General features: G+C 49.4%; 3 protein-coding genes across 3 annotated transcripts; 1 reads left to right on the top strand and 2 right to left on the bottom strand.

Annotated features, from left to right (window-relative positions):
* Window positions 1–4,606: 4,606 nt before the first annotated feature.
* Window positions 4,607–6,102, top strand: LOC109739707 (UPF0481 protein At3g47200-like). Its single transcript, XM_020298769.2, has 2 exons — window positions 4,607–5,203; window positions 5,299–6,102. The coding sequence occupies exons 1-2, from the start codon at window positions 4,607–4,609 to the stop codon at window positions 6,070–6,072; spliced, it is 1,371 nt and encodes a 456-aa protein (XP_020154358.1). The 3' UTR covers window positions 6,073–6,102.
* A 2,490-nt stretch (window positions 6,103–8,592) lies between these two features.
* LOC123493633 (uncharacterized) lies at window positions 8,593–11,289 on the bottom strand. The gene is made up of 2 exons (XM_045227559.2): window positions 10,423–11,289; window positions 8,593–10,336 (listed from the first exon to the last, which is right to left on the bottom strand). The coding sequence occupies exons 1-2, from the start codon at window positions 11,287–11,289 to the stop codon at window positions 9,749–9,751; spliced, it is 1,455 nt and encodes a 484-aa protein (XP_045083494.2). The 3' UTR covers window positions 8,593–9,748.
* Window positions 11,290–13,002: 1,713 nt separating this feature from the next.
* On the bottom strand, window positions 13,003–14,818 carry LOC109739546 (uncharacterized). The gene has a single exon (XM_020298631.4). The coding sequence runs from the start codon at window positions 14,648–14,650 to the stop codon at window positions 13,328–13,330; it is 1,323 nt and encodes a 440-aa protein (XP_020154220.1). The 5' UTR covers window positions 14,651–14,818; the 3' UTR covers window positions 13,003–13,327.
* Window positions 14,819–14,868: the final 50 nt, after the last annotated feature.

Below are 14,868 nucleotides of genomic sequence, written 5' to 3'. Positions count from 1 at the left end.
TTGTATTTTAATTAAAAAAATCTGGGTTTTGTCTGCCTGTGCAAGATGATTCTAAAACAAATGAACATGTCATAGGTGCAAAGAAGATTTCTATCGTCTCTGGTTTCAAGCGGAGTGGAATCAGCCGATATCCGTGCGTGCTTTATTAAACTGTACCGGAACATGTTTTGACTGCGCCCATCCTTCCCAAGAAAGAAATAATATTGATGTGAGATAAAAAAATTCAAATGATAAGTGTCACATGTGTCACACGAAGCAATTCGGTCCTGATGTTTTTTACGACTAAAGTTGTCATTTGAAAAGAAAAAACAAACCCAAAAAAGCTGAAACTTGTCATCCAAAAAGAAAGTTGTCATGCTTGACAACTAAAGTTGTCATCTTCAAGTCACTAAATATGCCACAGTTTGTCTAATTCACATCTAGATGTTTTTTAAAAATGTCACATCTAAGCTTCCACAAATATATATTGCAACAACAAGAAACAAAAAAAAACTAGGACAAAAAAAATAGACCACAAACAGAGTGAAAATCAGCTTAGATGTGACACAACTATGTCACATATAGATGTGTTCTAGACAGGCCCAATTTGCTATAAAAGACGTTCGAAGTTGCCATGTATTTGTGCTACACGTGTGGCACTTATCGGGGTCCTAAAATTTAAACTATTCAAGATCCCACTACATGAATGTTTCCTCATATCAAGTTTATGGGAATAGGGTATGGAAAGATGAACGAGCCTTAGGCTTTTACCCGAAGAGCTGGATCTGAGGGTGTGTACAGGATGGAATCCACGGTGGCGCCTCCAAAGAGGTGAAATGACGTCCACAGACATCCACGTCGTCGATCGGCAAGCTTTTGCCTAGAGCACCGCCCAACACCAACACCCCCACGCACAACACCTCGGCTAGTCCGCACACCTTCCACGAAGACACAACCCTAGAAGACCCCAAGAGCCACCACGCAACTCATCTCGCTACGAAGCAACATATGCGGGATAGATCCGACGAGCCCAACTGTGTCGGGTGGCCTATCACTCATGTCTGCCATGGACCCGCGGCAGGTGAACTGCTGGGTGTGCATCTACTGCCGGGGAGGCAAGGAACCCGTACGCCCCAACCGAATGCAACCAGAGGGGCCAGGACGACACCGTCTTTGGCAGCTGGAGTGACCGCCATAGGAGCTCGAAACTAGTTCTACGAAAATTGGTCACATTCTAGTTCTGAAAATTGGTTACATTCTAGTTCTACGAAAAAAAACAAAAAAAAATTGTTTTCATTGAAATACCTCCCGCTTACTAAACGTGTGCTCTAACCAACTGAACTATGAAAGCTTTAGTTAACTTTTTCGGATTTTATTAATGTTTGTACTTCCAAAGATTAATCTTTTCCGTTTTGTGTAAACTAGGGGATATATTCGACTTCGTTGTTGTCTTGAAATTTTTCTGTACTGCATAAATCACTTATATTTTAAAAGTGTGTTTCATGCAGCGCGGCAAAAGTTTCACGCAATTCGTGTTGCTCTATTTTTGTCGCACAACACCCAAAGACCGGATATCTCTAATTGGTACATCAACACCAAAGCTATGGACTCAGAAAGTTGGACTAAGGATGGGGTGATAAATATGCTTGCCATCTCTCACGTAGTGTGTTCCTTCCAATCTTCATTTAATTTATGTATACCCATGTTTACGTATGCTTATGCAAAATTATTTGTTGCAACCTTGATAGCATGGTCGGGCAGATATCAAAGGCAACGATCGATGGTTTGGACATGCAAAAAGCAGAGAGATAAACTTCGTCTACTCAACAAAGGCAACGACTAATGGTTTAGACATGAAGAGGCGAGGTGGATAGATTGCACCTATGGATGTCAACCATGTAATAAGCGATAATATGGAATGCAATGCATGTATGTGAGTGATAATGATGAAATGCAATGTTGATAATATGCAATTGTGTAATGATATGTAATGTATGTGTGTATGCCATCATATGCAATGTTGATACTATCATGTCTATGTGTGTGCTGGCGCTATAGTTGGGGCTGCACTGCAGCACTACTAGCAGTACAATCACAATTGTCAAAGCCACCACCAGTAATAACTGGAGGGCCAAATCGAAGCAGCGGTCAGTCGTGAGTATACGTGGACATAACTCGGGCTAGGCCGGGCTTCGGGCCGGGCCTAAAAAAGTCCGTAGCAGAAAACTTGGGCTCAGACCCAAGCCCGGCATGTCAGTGAAAAAGCCCGTCGGGCCTCTTCCCTAAAACGCACATATGTCAAACCCAGGCTTGGCCTGCCGTGTCATTCGGGCTCAAAACCTAGGCCTAGGCCTGGCCTGTGGGCAAGACCGGGCCGGGCCACGTCGGGCTCTTTCAGGCCGGGTCGGGTCAGGACAGGTTTCCCATGGCCAGGTATAGTGATGAGCTTCCCCTCACCATTGCTTCGATAGCAACACTGGCCATAGGTCGGCCAGTGGTGAACATTGATTGGTCGGATAACCGGTCGCTGATAACAATACTATGAATGAGATTGCTGCTTTGTTTGGATGCCCAGTATTATCATTCCCTTGCACATACCTTGGTCTTCCACTTTCTCTCCAAAGAATTAAGCATGGTATGCTATTGCCAGTTATTCATAGGGTTGACACAATATTATCTGATTGGCTTGCTACTTTTCTGTCTTGGGGAGGTCGCCTTACTTTGATTAATTCAGTGCTCGCCAGCATCCCCAGTTATTATATGACTTGTTTTCTATGGCCCAAGGAATCCATCGTAAATCTAGAAGGTTTGCTCCGAGCGTTTTTTTGGCAAGGCAAGAATTCTGTCAAGGGTGGCCTATGTTTGGTTTGCATGGGAGTATGTTTCTCTGCCAACATGTGTTGGTGGGCTGGGCGTAAGGGATATGACGGCTCACAATCAAGCATTGTTGTGTAAGTTCACCGCCAGGGTTCTGCATCACTCGGATGTCTCCTGTTATCAGTGGTTCGCCCATCAGTATTGTCCTAATCGTATATCACAGAGATCTGCCAGCAGAGACACCGCCATTTGGAAGGGTTTCAAGAATTGCATTCCACTGGTCATGGCCTCCTCACGTTGCTCTCTGGGAGGTGACAGGCTGATCTTGTTCTGACATGATAAATGGTTAGGGGTCGACCGGCTTCGCTTTGTACTGCAACTTTATATTCTTACACAAAAGACAACCTTTGCACCATTGCTTCTCAGTTCACTAATGGCTCTTGGGATATCCAGTTGCATTCTAACCTCTCAATCTCAGATGTTGAAGAGTTGCATCGTCTCAATTCTATACTGGTGGAGGTGCTACCAACTTCGGTTCATCCGGATCAACGACTCTCTTCTCTCTGTAACAAGGAGGTCAGTACTGCGTATACAAGCTCCTGAATTTCAGATGTGTGACCTGCGCGTTTCAGCATTGGATTTGGGATCCTATTATTCCTCTCAAGTATCGGATTTTTGGGACCTCTTGGATTTCATGCAACATGTTCATTTATGTTGGTCGTCATCCAAGAAAGTGCATGTTCTTTCTGCGGCTTGCACCGTCCCACTATGGCATGCCAGGAATGACAGGATCTTCCATCATAAGCATTGGTCACCTTCTTACACCACAATATGCAGCTCAATTCCTATCACTTTGGATGAATAGAGCGAGACAGCCGGAGGACGGAGCGTCTTTAACTTTTTGGTGCATAAGCTTGGTTCCTAGCATAAGTTCCTAACTGCGGCCATGTATTTCCTCTCCGTTCTTCTTCCCTCTGTTTTTCTACTTTGCTCAGGCAGCTTATGGCCTCTGCACCACGGTGCGTAACATAAGCTTCATGTAATTGACCTTTGGTCCTTGGGCTACGGCCTGTTTTGAAATATATAAGGTAGAGCGAGATCTACCTTTTCATTTCAATAAAAAAACTGATCGGAATTCACCGACGGGTCACATGGTGGTTTTTGACCTGTGAGTGTTGACTAACCTTTGTAGTAGTGTGCTTCGAGCTCCACTGAAAAAAAAAACCCTTAAGTTATGTTCGCACATAAATATACTTGGCGTAATTAGGAGTGCTAGGATGTGCTTAAGAAAAGGAATGATTTTTTTTATGAAGCGCAGGTGAACTGCGTTTGCATTATGAGAAGAAGCAGCGACGGGGCGCTAGTCTGTACAAAAGCAACCAAAACGGCTGCGTAAAGAGAAGAGAAAAGAAAAGGAATGATAGGACCACAAAACCAGGTGTTGCTTGATCGTGTCTTTCTCCTCACAGGGACGCATGAGCATGCACGATAATATTTTTTGTCAGTTCAATTCATAAACACTTAAAACCAAGCATCAACATGAACCCGATGTCCAAAATCAACCAGTACATATACCACTACAACCTATCGTGCTCTGTTACTCCACTTTCCTCTTCCTTCAGTCAATAGTAAAGCTTTGATGCTCAGTGTTAGAGTAATTAACGCCAGACTGTAAAGCACGCAAGTAAACTGACACGGTAGGCAAACTGCCGCTTTAGTGAGTTCCTTATCCTCTTATGCTGCTCTACATATACATCTACAGTGCCATGCGCCCATCAGGGCACAACAAATTACTATAGTTGAAACCGCCATGGTTGAGGTGACGTCGTGGGTGGAGGACGTGGAGAAGATGCTGCTGGAAGAGCACGAGCCATCATCGGAGGTGGAGCAATGGCGGAAGCACTCGATCTACCGTGTCCCGGCGCGCATCAAGAGGCTAAACGGCGACGCCTACAAGCCGCAGACGGTGTCCCTGGGCCCCTTCCACCACGGCGACCCCGACCTGCTGCCCATGGAGAAGCACAAACGCAGGGCGCTGCTGCGCCTGCTCCGGCGGGCCGGCAGGCCGCTCCGGGACCTCGTCGCCGCCGTGGGGGAGGTGGAGGAGCAGCTGCGGGCGGCGTACGTCGGCCTCGGCGACGAGTGGCGCGACGGTGGCGGGGAACGGTTCGTGGAGATGATGATCGTGGACGGCTGCTTCTTGCTCGAGGTGATGAGGACGGCGGCGGCCGCCGGGCGGAGGTATGCCGTCCACTCAGATTACGCGCCCAATGACCCTGTCTTCAGCTGGCATGGCTTGCTGTACATAGCGCCGTATGTCCAGCGCGACATGCTCATGGTCGAGAACCAGCTGCCCCTACTCGTGCTCCACAGGATCGCCGCTGCAGCTGAAGGTGGAAAAACATCGGTACGTATAGAGCCCAATTCGTATATATACAAATTACTTATTCCTACATGATCCTGAGTCTTTGGCTAACCATTATGTGCGTCTTGGATGGCTAGACCTATGTCATGATCAACAGGATGGTGCTGAACTTCCTTGGCGTGGCAGACGCTGACAGGCACCCAGCGGCAGTGCCCCACCTGGGGCTCCACCCACTCGACATCTACCGCCGGAGTCTACTACTCCATACCACCGGCAGGACAGAGCGCAACGTACAGGTCGAAGAGCCGGCGGCGAAGCCCGCGGACGTCCGCTCCGCGCGGAAGCTCCACGAAGCCGGCATCCGGTTCCGGCACAGCGGGCGGGCGGACTGCCTCTGCGACGTCCGGTTCCGGGGCGGCACCCTCACCATGCCGCAGCTCTTCGTGGACGACTCCACCGAGTACAAGCTCCTGAACCTGATGGCGTTCGAGGCCCTGCACGTCGGCGCCGGCAACGACGTGACCGCCTACGTGTTCTTCATGCGGAGCATCGTCGGCTCCGTGGACGACGTGCGGCTGCTGCGGAGCAAGGGGATCGTCCGGAGCGAGTGGGTGGACGGCGACGAGACGGTGGTGCGGCTGCTCAACGACATGACCAGGGACGTGGTCTGCGACGAGGCGTCGCCGCTCTGCGCCCTGCACGGCGAGGTGGAGGCCTACTGCCGGAGCAACCTGCGCGTGTTCCTGCACGTGTCCTGGTACTACCTCAAGCGCACCTACTTCGGGAACCCGTGGACGTTCCTCTCCCTCGCCGCCGGCATCCTGCTCCTCATCACCGACATCATCCAGACCGTCTATTCCGTCCTTTCTTACGAAGTACAGGGAAAGAGACAGTATCATAATCATAAGTAGCGGGGCTAAACGTACCTGAGCTCCCAACTGTTAGCGTAAAAACAAGTGAAGTACGAGACACCATGTTATTGTATATCTTGTCAGATCTTAGATGCGTTGATCACAACGTATATATCAAATGATTCAACAAAATTCTAGAGCTAGCAGAGAGCTTACAAACAAGGCAAATTTTAACCACAGTAGCTAAATGTCAATCGACTGACTATAGTTATTTTGGTCAGTCGATTTTGAATGAAGGAAGGAGAAGGAAGGGACTCGCCGGAGGGTTACCCATTATCTATCTTAGAGTTTAGAGGGGGGGTGGTGGTGGGGATTCGTCGGAGAAAAACACTAGACGCCAGTGTAGAGGGGTGGCCGGAGGCGTTGGCAAGACCGACTGGCAACCCAAATAGTAAACTTAATGTGGCTCGATGATCACCTGCTCCATAAGATCAAGGGTTAATTAACCTTTTGCCCTCAGTGGTGTCCGTGTGCTCAGTTTTGCCCTCAGATATGAATTGTGCTCAGTTTTGCCCCTAGTCCATGCACAACTACTATGACGAGGCCAAACGGCCATATTTGAGTCCATTCCGTCCGCCGGCGTTAGTGGTTGTGGGTCCGGAGCTTACACGTTGGACCGCGTGGACGTGGGTCCGGAGCTGACATGTAGGCCCGTGCAACTAAATCCCCAAATCATTCATAGGATTCTAGCTCACTCTGCCCATCCGCCGGACGGCTGTCCTGCGCCGCCGCCGCCACCTGCGTCGCGGCCAGCACCTGCCCCGCCACCAGCTGCACGGCCTGCTCCGCCGCTACCGTCCTGCGCCTACGCTCCACGGCTACCTGCGACGCCTGCCACCTTCCTGCGACGCCACGGGTGGGGCGCCCACCACCTGCTCGACCCACGGCGCGGCCACCAGGTGAAGTACGGGAGGTTATTGTATATCTTGTCAGATCTTAGATCTTAGATGTGTTGATCACAACGTATATATCAAATGAATCAGCAAAATTCTAGAGCTAGCGGAGAGCTTACAAACAACGCAAATTTTAACCACAGTAGCTAAATGTCAATCGACTGACTTTAGTTATTGTGGTTAGTCGATTTTGAATGAAGGAAGGAGAAGGAAGGGGCTCGCCGGAGGGTTACCCATTATCTATCTTAGGGTTGAGGGTAGTGGCGGTGGTGGGGATTCGCCGGAGAAAAACACTAGACGACGGTGTAGAGGGGTGGCCGGAGGCGATGGCAAGACCGACTGGCAAGGCAAATAGTAAACTTAACGTAGCTTGATGATCACCTGCTCCATAAGATCAATCTCCCTTTGCTTCTTGAGAGGCATCCACTTCTGCAATAAAAGATTGCATTTGAATATGCAGTCGGCAGGGTGAAAAGGGAAAATGGCCTCGATAGTAATTGTGTTACGAACGTGCCAAATGGCCCATAGGAGTGCCCCAACACATCGCCACATCACATGCTTGACCGTTCCTGTCAATGTGGGGGCCCACCGTTAAGGCCATAATTTCTATTTTGCCATTCTGATGCGAGTCACTTGTGGGCCCACCTGGAGTGCTCGATAGTGGCACATTCCAAATATTTCGATAGAGTGGTCAATATTGACATGTACGTAGATAATTATTTGACAGGTAAATCCCCTTTCTTCCCACCACTTCCAGTAACGTCAACCCCTGCTCATCCGCCGGCGCCGCCCCTGGGTCGCTACTCCTGATCACCAATGCCTCCTACCGCACGGCCTCCCTCGCACCCGATTGGGACTGCGGCAATGGACGGCGGCCTCTGGAGGCGGCAATGCCTTCACTAGCCTCACAAAGTTGTTGATGGTATTTCCATATTTCTCTATTTCATCTTCTCTGAACTAGTTATATTATTGCCTTGTTTTAAACATCTCTTTATCTTTTCAGGGTCCTAGTGAAATTGATGATATGATCTTCTTTAGGGCTCTATTTTAGTACCTGCAGCTAGAGAAGAGGATAGTTTGTTCTTTGGGGATAAAGTCAGTGATAAGTAGTTTGGTAATTGATGGTTTTTGGTTATTTGGTGATAAAGAGCTGTTCAAAAGATAGATTCGTAATTGTTGCTACATGACATGCTATTTTGTTCTTTTGGGATGATAGTGTTGAGCACTTGCTGGAAAAAAAAACTGTGCTAATTGATGGCTTTTTGGTGGATATTCAGCGATCATGTTTATTTGTACAAATACATTTGCGGCAGTAGTAGTAGTTTCCGTTGGAGATTATTTTGGTTATTTGCAGCATGAGGCTGTCCAAAGTACTGAAGTGAAAATGCTTGTTCAATTATTATGCTTTTATATGTTCCTGAATTGTACGGTGGTGCTAAAATGTACTGAACTGAATCGGTGCATGGGGGAAAAAAGCAGCCGTCGGATTCTGCAAGTTGGAGAATCTGCGCCGGGCTGCTTGGGCGTGGGGAGGTCCAGCAGAAGACACCACACACCAGTACGCTCTTTTCGCAAACCATCAAAGTTCGTATTGCAATTTGACTATTCTTGGCAACTTACTCTGTTCTGCTTGGTATTTTTTTTTTTCAATTTACGCCCACTCAGGGCCCGCTTGGATTAGAAACACCAGGGAGGGAGCACGTAAAAAATGCTGTAGTCCCATTCCATAGACTACATACGGAGAAAAATGAGTGAACCTATAGTCTAAAAGGCGTCTATATACAATCAAATGTAGTCTCTATAGTGAAATCGCTAAAAAAGACTTATATTTAGGAACAAAGGGAGTAACTTTCATGATCCATTATAAGTTCATACGATGATATCTACTCCTACTTTAAAGCAAAGCAGAGACCGGCACCACAACGATCTGTCTTCAGCTCAGTAGCCGTTTCCATGACTGTAAGTCTGAAGACTGAAATGCATTAGACCACCAGTAAAACTGCCAGCAGACTTAAACCCCGTTCCCCAAAGAAACATTTGCACGCACTAGTGCAAGAAGGACGGGGGCAAACGAGTCCGCAATGACGGTGATATTGCAACAAAATCGATTCATGAGCTATATGCAACAGCATAAGGCAAGTCAACATACAAATACAGAGTTGGCTGCATACAAAGCCAACAGTTTACTGAGCCACAGCACCGGGTACACTGCGCGCTAGGGGTAAAAATCAGAGTGGCTACATACACTCCTTAATATTTAGAAAAAGGAGTGGATACATATGCCGACTGTAAAGCAAGCTATCCACACGTCGTGCTGGAACTATACCGGGTGTTAGAGCATGTCTAGTAGAACCATCAAACCCTCAAATTCTTAAAGCAGTTTTAAGGGTTGAGAAGTGCCACTTTTTGACACTTTTAAGGGTTGAAAAACAGGGGCAAATACTAGAACCCTTAAACCTAACCCTTAAACTGCTTTAAGGATTAGATTTGAGGGTTCTAGTCTTTGCCTCGACCCCAACCTATAAATCTATCATTTGACATGTCATAATTTATGACAACAAGAACACAATCAACTTCCAAACAAACTACCAAATGACAATCATTGATGCATGGTTTAATAGTTTACATCACAAAATCATCATCTTCCTCCTCTCATCGGCACTATCACCAAAAAGTTGCACCTCGGCGCCATCTCCTAGACCACAAGCGGGCTCCATCAAGCATCTCCATCGGCATCGGTGGAGTCGTGCACACCGCCATCACCACAACTACTCATCGGAGTGTCACCTCGAAAAGTAGAGGATGCAACACGGAACATCCTCTTCCTCTCTGCGATGTCCTCCTTGGTGTCCTTCCATCATTGCAATTGGTCTTGATCCATGTCCTTCTTGGACATCATAATGTGCTCTGTCTCTTCCACCATGAGTTCTTTCCATACAGGCCTCTTTGAGCTTGATCATCCTCTCCTCCAACTCGGCCTTGCGCTTTGCTTCTTCACGCTTTGCTTCAACTTGTGCAAGCTTGACCTCTTTCTTCTTCTCGGTGATAAGAAGCTTCGTCTCCAATGTCTTCGTTGTCAATTCCTCTCTTGCCTTCATCATGTGGTCCATCTTCTCCCTTAGGCTTGACGCCTCTTCTTCCATCTTCACCCTTAGCTTGCCCTTCTTGGTTCCCTCGGGCTTGCCCAAGTTCCTCTCCTCCTCATCTTCACTATCATCCATCCTTAACATTGCCGACTTCTTGGGTGCGGTCTCTTGATCCCTCAACTTCCACTTGTCAAAGGTTTGAAGAATTGACCAAACATGCTTAAATGGGAATGGCTTGCCCTTGGAAGCGGCCATCTCCTTGTACCTCATGCCGGCAATTGTCTCCTATCAACCACACATAAATCACATAAGAACCCACCAATAGCATAGTGCACACACATAATCAAAATAGTGAAGAAATATGTACTCACATAGTCGCTCTCCACGGTTCCACTAGGTGGTGCATCCCTCACTTGGTCCATGGCCGCACTCCAACGAGCACAAGCAGGCTTGATCAACTCCCACCGGCCTTGAAGCGACCGGAAAGTGCGATGGATGAACCCACTATTCTTCGGCTTGATCCTACAATAGACGTCCTCGATCCTTTGCCAATACCGTTTACCGGTTTGATCGGTGCCGGTGGTTGCATCCATTCCCACAGCTGCCCAAGCACGAACCAAGAGGACATCTTCCGGCTCGGTGTAGTTTGTCGACCGCGCGTGTGGGCGGGAAGCGGCGGTGAATGCCTCCTCCCCTATCTCGGCCACCTCCTCCTCGTCATCCCCTTCATCCTCCTCATCTTCCTCCAAGTCGTCACCAACCCTAAAGGGGTCTAGGGGCGGAGCTCCGAGGTCCACCTCCGCGTTTTGGAGGAGGTCCATGAACGAGGATGGGGTTGCCATTTCCTCGAACACCTCGTGCGCGGCGGGAGGAGGTTCGGCGACGGCGGCGGGCGGGGCCGCGGGCTTCTTCCGCGGCTTGTTCACGGCCGGGGACGAGCCGGCGACCTTGGAGGAAGCCCCTCGCGGCCCACGGGAGCCTGCCTTCGGCCGGCTCTTCTTGGGGGCGGGCGCGGCCGCCGGGGCGGGGACGGGGGCCGGGGCGGGAGCCGGGGAGGCGGGAGGAGGCGGTGCGAGGCCCGCCCGCCGCCGCTTGGCCCCGACGTGGGTCGCCGCCACCACGTCGGCGACGGTCCGGGCGGAGGCGGGGGCAGGGGCGGGGGCGGGGCCCGAGTCGGCCGGGGCGGGGGCGGGGCCCGAGTCAGGCGGGGCGGGCGCGGCGGCGGCGGAGGCCTCCATGGCCGGCGTGGGGCGAGGCGGCGGGAGGAGCAGGGGAGGCGGGATGAAACTTCCCTCCCGCGCGAGAGGAAAGTGAAGTGCGGGTTGGGGGGAGTTTTTCCTCTCAACCCTCACTTCTACAGGTGGGGAAACAGTTTGAGGGTTGGACCTCTAAATTTTTTTACGGGTTTGAGGGTTTAGAGGTTCTAGTCTACGGCTTTTTTTCAACAAAAACTGTAAAAAAGCAGTTATTTTTAGGGGTTTGAGGGCTCTACTAGACATGCTCTTAGAGAGGTAGCAACACACATTGGGGAATGAAACAAGAGCGTGCTCAATTTGTGCCAGCCAATCTTAATGCCCATGCTGTGCAAAATCACATCTTCTAGGTTCAAATAGACACTCAATTGCTTTATAATGCAGTAATTTGACGTCACCTACTACTGAATGCAGCACTTCCATTTCTAAAGGAAAAATTTCAACACTTGTCCCTGGCATTACATTGACTTCACTATGAGAATCACTAACATGATACATGATGCATCTTCACATACAAAAACAACCATTTTATCACATTGTCATGCAAGCAGAGCAAATTGGACAGATCTTTATGTTCTCATTTTGGAATTTTCACTATGACTTAATTTAAATAATTAAAAAAAAGAACTTTTGGACTGAGTATATAAAATAATACGAGTCAGCAAGTGGGGGTGCTTTAAAAATCTAGGGACACATGAATACACACTGTGTTGCAGTTTATGCTATTTCCATCAGATACTATTGCCCCTGGAGTATTACTGAAAGAGAATAACTTTTTCATCAGATACTATACATACATAAGAAATATATGAACAGCACAACGAAAATTGACACTATATTAAAAGCCAGCAAGGAGCACACTCCATTATCAATCAGCAAATGCAGTCCTGAAGATTGATTTGTGAACTATATTGAACAAGTAACTTAAGGCAATTAACACAGAATACAGAGTTAGCTGCATAACAAAACCAATGGGTTTCCAATCCATAACAATCAAGCTGCACTGATGATCTAGTAGACTAAGTGCTAAACGATCATAATAATGCACAAGTTGCTTCATAGAGTTACAAAAGCTCATAAGGATAAAAATCTAGCCTCACGCAGCAGCTAATTACTGCATTCTAACACTTTTTAACGACTATAAATCATGCTTAGTGAAAACAGAAACCCATTACGAATTTGTGAAGATGGGCATTGGTTCACTACCAAAATTTGGCTAGCCAATGTGTGGCAAAGCCCAGACTTGGCAAAAGCTGGCAACTTTATGTGAGGTTTGCAAGAAAATTTGGTAAACAAGAAATTACTAGACAATACTTGGCCAATGCCAAATATTAGCATGCCAATTTTTGGCATCAATCCAAGAATGCTCGATATCTCCATAGAAGAAAGCAGAAAGAAGAATCAGAACCAATTTCAGATCATCCAATATGTCCCTGGAATGCATTAGTTATTCAATCCATCGACTAGCAAGTAGCAAACTCAATCAATACTACTAACTATCAGAAACTGAGTAGCTACGAATCAACCTGTAACACTTCTTTTGATCATTTTTATCCGCCGTTGCATCGTTGTACATTGCTTTGTATATATGTTTAATTAGAAATACATTACAAAACTCTCCTGCTGTTTTGGTTCAAAATAAAAGGTTGCAACCTACAAACAGAACATCTTCAAGTGCAGAGCATTGCAAGAAATACATGGACAAACAGAATATGATTGAAATTTACAACAATAACCATTAACAATAGTATTCACTCCAACTGAATCTCCTCACCAACCCACAAGCAGGATCATAAAATATATTGATTTGTGAACTATATGCAACGAGTAACAATAACTACATAAGGCAAGTTAACATACAATACAGAGTTGGCAACATACCAAGCCAGCAGTCTTTCGAGACATAACGTACCAAGCCAGCAGTCTTTCGAGCCATAACAAACAATCTTCCGCGTGCAATGTATACTAGGCTTGGTCGACATTTCAGTGACAACCAATTTCACAAAATGCAGAGCAATTGACCTCATTTGGACACGAGCAGCATGTCAGGTTTACGCTGCTTGCTTGGCGTGTTTGGCTTGGAACTTGGCCTGGAGCTCGATGCGGTGCTTCCAGCTGTGCCGGAGGCTACCATTATTCCGGAAGCTGCAACAGCTGCTTCTTTAGCAGCCTTGCGTGCGCTTTTGTCAAGCTCAATCAAGCTCCGGGCTGCCAGGATTGCCTGTGGCACAAGGTCATGACATGCACGGGCATAGACAACCCGCACAGCTTCTGCGGCGGCATCCCGCACCTCCATTGGGTTCAGTGGCGCAAGCAAGCAGTGCCCAAGAACCCTCATCACTGGCTGCAGCAACTCCCACGGGAGCTGCACCCTTGCCTCCCTTACCTCCTCTTCTTTACCACAATTCCGGCCACTGCTGTCTCCATTGACACGCATCTTTGCCAATTCTTCCTCCAGGGCCTTCCCATTCCCATTCTCAGCATCGGTGGACAATGGCGACATGGAGCCCAGAGAATCCCCTTCCTCCACCTCCAACTCCTCATCAAGCTCAAAACGGCACCTGCAGTACTGCCCCGCCCACGCAGCCACCGCATTGCAGGCATCCACCTTGGATGCAGGGGGCATCTGCGCGATCTTGGCGTAGTAGGCCTCAAAGGCGACCCCTATAATCCCCGCGCGCTTGGTCGACTTCACTGCGGCCTGTGGCTCCAGCGGCGGCGACAGCACGCCCACCACCACATTTGCGGGAGGAGGGGGGATCGGCGGCGGGTGCGGCCGGCGAGGCGATCTCGAGCTGGGGCTGGACTGCGGAGTGTGGTACAGGGAGGGGACGGAGAGGTCAGGGACATGGACAAGCACGGGCTTTCCCTGGCGGCTCTTGGCCTCGGAGGAGTAGACGGCGAGGAGGACGGCCTCGAAGCCAGAGAGCGAGGATGGGAGCGCGGGGGGCAGGCGGAGGAGGTAGAGCGACGAGAGGAGCGGGAGGAAGGCGAGCGCGGCGAGGCGGAGGTCGGGGTCCTGGGAGAGGAGCGTGTCGTAGAGCCAGTGGCAGGCGGGGTCGTCGGCGCCGCCGCCCGCGCGGAGCGCCCCGGAGAGGGCGTCGTAGGCGGCGGCGGAGCGGAGGAGGGCGCGGGCGGGGCGGTCGGAGTCCGCGAGCGCCGAGACGCCGGGGGAGACCTCGGGCGGGAGGATGGAGGCGAGCGCGAGGATGCGGGAGCGCGCCTGGGAGACGGACTCCCACCAGGACGGGGTGGCCGGGTCGGCCGCCGACGCGGCGGCGGAGGCCGGGGAGAATCCGGAGGGGGAGGCGACGGCTCCGGCGGAGGCGGCCGGGGAGGTAGGCATGGCTGGCTGGCTGGCTGGCTTGCCGGCGGCGGAGAAGACGAGATGAGATTTGGAGTCGTCCTCTCTCCCACCCACCCTGTGTTTCAGCTCTGGAATGGGCCTTTTGGTGGTTCCGTGTTTCGGGAGGGGCTATTTTGTAAGTTGGAACAAGTTGTTGGCAGTTGTGCAGATGCGGATGGTCAATGGGCAGACAGCTCAAGGGAAGGGAAAGGGAGCCG

This window comes from Aegilops tauschii, chromosome 4, assembly GCF_002575655.3.
Source record: "Aegilops tauschii subsp. strangulata cultivar AL8/78 chromosome 4, Aet v6.0, whole genome shotgun sequence".
Taxonomy (NCBI): Eukaryota; Viridiplantae; Streptophyta; class Magnoliopsida; order Poales; family Poaceae; genus Aegilops; species Aegilops tauschii.
This window is presented reverse-complemented; position numbering and strand designations above follow the sequence as displayed.